Source organism: Manihot esculenta, chromosome 16 (genome assembly GCF_001659605.2).
Source record: "Manihot esculenta cultivar AM560-2 chromosome 16, M.esculenta_v8, whole genome shotgun sequence".
Lineage (NCBI taxonomy): Eukaryota > Viridiplantae > Streptophyta > Magnoliopsida > Malpighiales > Euphorbiaceae > Manihot > Manihot esculenta.
In genome coordinates, this window is record NC_035176.2 from 30,071,341 (window position 1) to 30,076,478 (window position 5,138).

Sequence of the window (5,138 nt, forward strand, 5' to 3'; positions counted from 1 at the left end):
AGGAACCGAGGACCCCAGCAGTGAGTCAGCTGCTCCAGTGTCTGGTCAGAGCTATCCAGAGGTGAGTAGAATAAACCTTTACGTTTTAAAGTAAATCAATTGTAAAGTTTTGAGCATGTTCATACATCATGAATGCCATGTGATGATTTAGGTTGTTTGCATTAGAATTCACGAATATGTTGCATTGCATACTTTACTGTTGTTGATTGTGGATGAATGTTGGATGATCCATAGTCCTCGATCTATGATGTGACGATGTGATATGTATGGTACGGAATGTAAGACCAGTGGGACCCATTCTACGTTCGCTGGCACTATGTAAGAGAAAGACCAGGACCCATTCTACGTTCTTGCACAGTTGGACTGTTATGTTATGCTATGTAAGAGAAAGACCAGGACCCATTCTACGTTCTGGCACAGTTGGACTATGTAGATGGCTATTGGTGACAAGTTCATCCTTGATGTGATTAGCTGTGATGTGATGCATTCCATGTTATCATATGTTTTAAATGTTTTATTATTCTGCTCACTGGGCTATAGTAGCTCACCCCTCTCCCAATTTCCCCAGGTTTGCAGGTACAGGGTAGACCAGGAGGTCCACAAGAGTAATGAAGTCATGTGTTTGTAATAGATAGAGTGTGGACATGATAAATTGTAAAATGATGTAAAGTTATGAATAGTAATGTATGTGATGATATTGAGGATTAGAGATTGTACTTGACCCAATGTGTAAGGTATCCCTTTTTAATACATGATCTTATGATGTTTATGTAAACCAACTCAACTTATGTTGTATCGCCCATTGGGGCATTGATGAGATCCCACAGAGGGGTTAATGTTTATGATTATGTCTATGTTCAGTGCATGCACAGGTTGAGTTGGTGTATGAGAGAATGTATGAAAGAAAAGTTTTAATTTTTATGTATGTTGTTGATCATGTATGGGATTAAACAAGTTTACAGGTTGCATGTCAGGCTTGCTACGGGTCCCGGCGGCCTTAAGCCGACCTGGATCCTAGCGCCGGTAGCGGTCCGATTTTCGGGTCGTTACACATATGTTGTCTATCTCCGTTTTCTTTTTCAAATTATTGAGGTAGCCTCTGTTTGAAAAATTCATACCTTACTTTTGGTAGACTTTTGTAACTACAAAACTGAAACTTGTTAATTAAGTCAATTTTCAGCTGATAGAAGGACTTTGGTTCAACAAGCACGGAATGAGACAGCTGAGGTTCAGTTCAAATGAGGATATGGACAGCCTGTGGATGTATTTGTCCAAATGGTACAGAACTCTGTACATATATATATATACAATAATGGAACATTTGGGGGTTGGGGGGAGTGCGTTTTCTGAATTTGGATTTGCTGAAGTTGCTTTTCAAAAAACATCTTTGGGTTGGGGGGAGTGCGTTTTCTGAATTTGGATTTTTTGTGAAGTTGCTTTTCAAAAAACATCTTTTAAAATGTAGTTCCACTATAAGTTAAGCTTGTGTTTCTGCTTTCTACAGACATTGCAAAAATGAAATCTTTAGTACCATATAAACTGTCCCATTGTTTGATATCTTTGAGTTCTTTGAGAACATATTCTCAATTTCTTTTGTGGTATAGCTCAGTGCCTTCCTGATACTGCTTATTATATTTTTCTCTATGACATGCTTCTTTTGGATGCTTATGATTCTTTTCAATTCTCAGTTATTTGTCTGCAATCGTGTGGATGGAATTTTTTTTTTCTACACCTTAGTTGTCTTCAACTGATAATGTTATAGGACTTAAAGTTATATCCTGGGTGCATACATAGGATTGCAGATAAATCACAGGTTTACACGCAGGGTGCTCACATGAGACCCCTTGGAGTAGGTAGCTATCTAATTTTACATACCATTACTATTAAGATTTAATGCTTTATGTAGTTGAGTTTTTGTGGTAATTTTGAAGATGTTTGCCTTCATGCATGTACTCAAGTGTGTATATATGTACATATGTGACTATTTACAGGCACATACATGTGTGGTATACACAGTTATATGCATACATACACAACCATGTACAACTATTAATTGTTGCTACTTGTCTTTTATTTATTCTAACATCTTTCCTTTATTTTCTTTAAAGTTGCTCTGGTTTTGGGTATTGAAGAGGAGAATGGGCCTCAACTTACAAGTTTAGCTGGCCATTTTTATGGTCATAAGGTATGTGGCAAACTGTTTTTTTTTTTTGGCCAAAATGCATTAAGTTACTGATGTTTATGATATCTGTAATGATTGAGAATTGAAAGGTAAGCGTACATGAGAGCTCATAATTATCTGGGGTGGGTTTCTGTAGATAGTTCATCATAAGAATCTGCTTATCCTTTGCTCTGCTTTTGAATCACCCCCAAGAATGTTTTCCACTGGGTTCTCAAGCATCTGGTTTTTTCGGAATTCGCTATTTGGATTATAAATTGATGGGATCTTGCTGAAGGACCTTCTATTAGTAAGATAACTCTAGCCATTCTCGATGCAACAACAAGACAAGTTCATAGAAGCTGTTTTGAAAATATAAGGTGAAATATGTAAGAAAAAAAATGATGTACTAATTTAATCTCAAACCAGTAGAAAAAGTTGCCGGTTACCAGTGGTCGTTTAAAGTGCTATATATTACAGTTGAAGATGCTCCTTATATGTCAAAAATTAGTTAATTATCATATTCATTTATTTTAACTTCCCATTGAATGAAATTCCAAGGGAACTTTGTGCTCAAGGGTCTTGATTTTAATACATGTTGCCGGCTAGCAGCTGTGTTTTATTAAAAGAACAAGAAGCTATCAATTTCTTGGAAAAGAATGAAAAATGACCCTGCTTTCTCCTGTGAGGAAACAGTGCAGGTACGTGTATCTCTTCCCATTTGTTGAATAGGAATTTGCTGGAGGGAATTTTGTTTGGGTTAATTACAAAAAGAAAAGGCGTGAACTTTATTTCAATTCTCTATTATAGCCTATATCTTGAAAGTAGTCAATTATGCTTCTAGTTGTTGGAATTGTTTCCAGGTCAGCAAAATTCATTAGCAACATGTGAAATAACACATAAATGATAAATGGAGAAATTAAGCATGTATTTTAATGATATTGCATATATTCTCATTGATGTACTTGCCTAATATCAATAACTTTATCCTTATGTTGTTATTCTTCTATAATAACCATATTAGTAATAAATAAAAAGATTTAGATGACTTGGCTATTGCTGATATTTTCAAAGTTTGGGTTCTGCTTATGGATAAAGCGTAGGCTGTCCTGTTTATTTGGATTTTTATTACAAAGCTTAAAATTGGAGAAAGAGGAAGGGAGAGAGTTATTTCATTTGACGGGAAGTTAATTCTATTTTCAAGCCATTATCAATTTTTGCAAAAATATTTTTGGACGTATTTTACCTAAAACTGTTAATTGCAATTTTGTATTCTATTTGTGCCTTGGTGTAAGGGACTCTTGGTTTAGACAATGTACTGCAACTGTATGTTTTTGTCAACTGTTTGATATATTCTGCCTAAGCGTTTTTTTCTATTTTGAATTCTTATGAGTTCCTTATTTTGCCAGTCACATAGATTAATTGTATGCAGAGAGGAAACGCTCTTAACTTTTCAACTGAGGAAGTTCTTTCATTTTCTTTTGTCCTGAGTTTGAAGGTGGGGATTAATGTAAAATTTAACTAAATAAAAGTTTACAGGCAGATGATTAGTTCAACATTCTGGATTATCTGATTTCCTCAGCTGCTTGATAAATTCATGCATAGAAATATTAGTGCAAATTAGTGCAAACCTGCGAGGCCTCTTTTGAAAGATTTTTTTTTTTGTTTCCCTATTTTTTCACAGGTTTTTGGCATGTTCTAAAATTGATTCAGTATTTTTAGATATCCTAATAATGCATGTGCTACTGTCATGCATTGCAGACTGCTATTTCTGCTCTACAAACTATTCTTCAGGAGGACTTCAAGGCTGGAGATTTGAGGCATTAATGTTTCCCTATATCATGTTCAATAGTTGCTGGTGATGGTATCAGAATGACTGAAAATGAAAGATGCTAATATAAATATTTTATTGTGTTCACCATCAAAGGTAAGTGAAGGTAAAATAGATAAACTTGCACATCTATTGTTTATTCTTTCCGTTGAGGGCTTTCTAATAGACTCTTAAATTACCATATATGTTACTGAGTTTTTCTCTCAGTAGCCTGTTTCCATAGGATTTGCAATATGAGATTTTGGTGGCATGATAAAGTTATTTATAGTATTATAGTATGAGTAAAATGTTTCAGCAAATAAAAAAAAATTGCAGGTCGGAGTTGTGAGAGCCGATAATCGAGGTTTCAGAGTATTGTCAACTGAGGAGATTGATGAACATTTGACGGGAACATGACTGATTTTATGCGGTAAGCAGAGGTACTTGCATTGACGATCCACAGTGGGGCCATGGCCCTCGAAAATGTATTTTCTAGGTCTGTATAGATAATTTTTCTTCGATTTTAAATAAATAAAAGAAAAATTATTATTAAATTTTTAAATTTTTAAAAAATTTATTAATTTATTTCTATTTAAAAATTATACCATTAATTTATATTTTTAATTTATATAATTTTAAATATATATATTATTTAGTACCTATCAATTTAAATATTCATACTGTTTAGTTTTTTATCAAAGTCTAAATAAATTTACTAATAACTTTTTAATAAATTACTAAATAATTTAATTTTATAAAATATAAAAATATTTCTAGACGAATTAATGAATTTTTAAAAACTCAGAAATTTAATAATGATTCTCTCATAAATAAAATCACTAATGCTAAATATTATTTTTATAGTAATAAATTACTCTATTTTATTTTAATTCAAAATTTTACTTTTAATCTTTGATCTTTCCACTTCAACTATACTAATATTTTTCCTTTTCAAAAATATTTATTAGCTAAGTTATTTATATTTATTTTTTATAATTCTTTTTTAATAATAATTATTTTTATTTACTTTTTTTATTTGTGCAGTTGAAATTATATATTAAATTATTTAAATTTATGAAAAATAAATTTAAATTTTTTTAAAAAAATTACTATGAATAATGATTAGATTATCTAATATTTTCGTAAATTATTTAAATATAGAAAAAAATA

At 32.2% G+C, this 5,138-nt stretch overlaps 1 protein-coding gene across 17 annotated transcripts; it reads left to right on the plus strand.

Annotated features, from left to right (window-relative positions):
• Positions 1-4,530, plus strand: LOC110603474 (proteasome subunit alpha type-6-like). 17 transcript variants are annotated; one of them, XR_006349029.1, is made up of 6 exons: positions 1-61; positions 1,181-1,278; positions 2,109-2,859; positions 3,591-3,656; positions 3,920-4,085; positions 4,305-4,530. XR_006349029.1 is itself a non-coding variant. In XM_043952042.1 (4 exons), exons 1-4 carry the CDS (start codon positions 1,276-1,278, stop codon positions 3,983-3,985), a joined length of 237 nt encoding a protein of 78 aa, XP_043807977.1. In that variant the 5' UTR covers positions 969-1,275; the 3' UTR covers positions 3,986-4,530. The 17 variants fall into 17 exon arrangements, 1 of the variants encoding a protein (XP_043807977.1); XR_006349030.1 differs by having other exon boundaries at positions 2,109-2,185; positions 2,771-2,859; positions 3,591-4,085; XR_006349031.1 differs by lacking the exon at positions 3,591-3,656 and having other exon boundaries at positions 2,109-2,185; positions 2,771-2,859.
• The last annotated feature ends 608 nt before the right edge of the window (positions 4,531-5,138 follow it).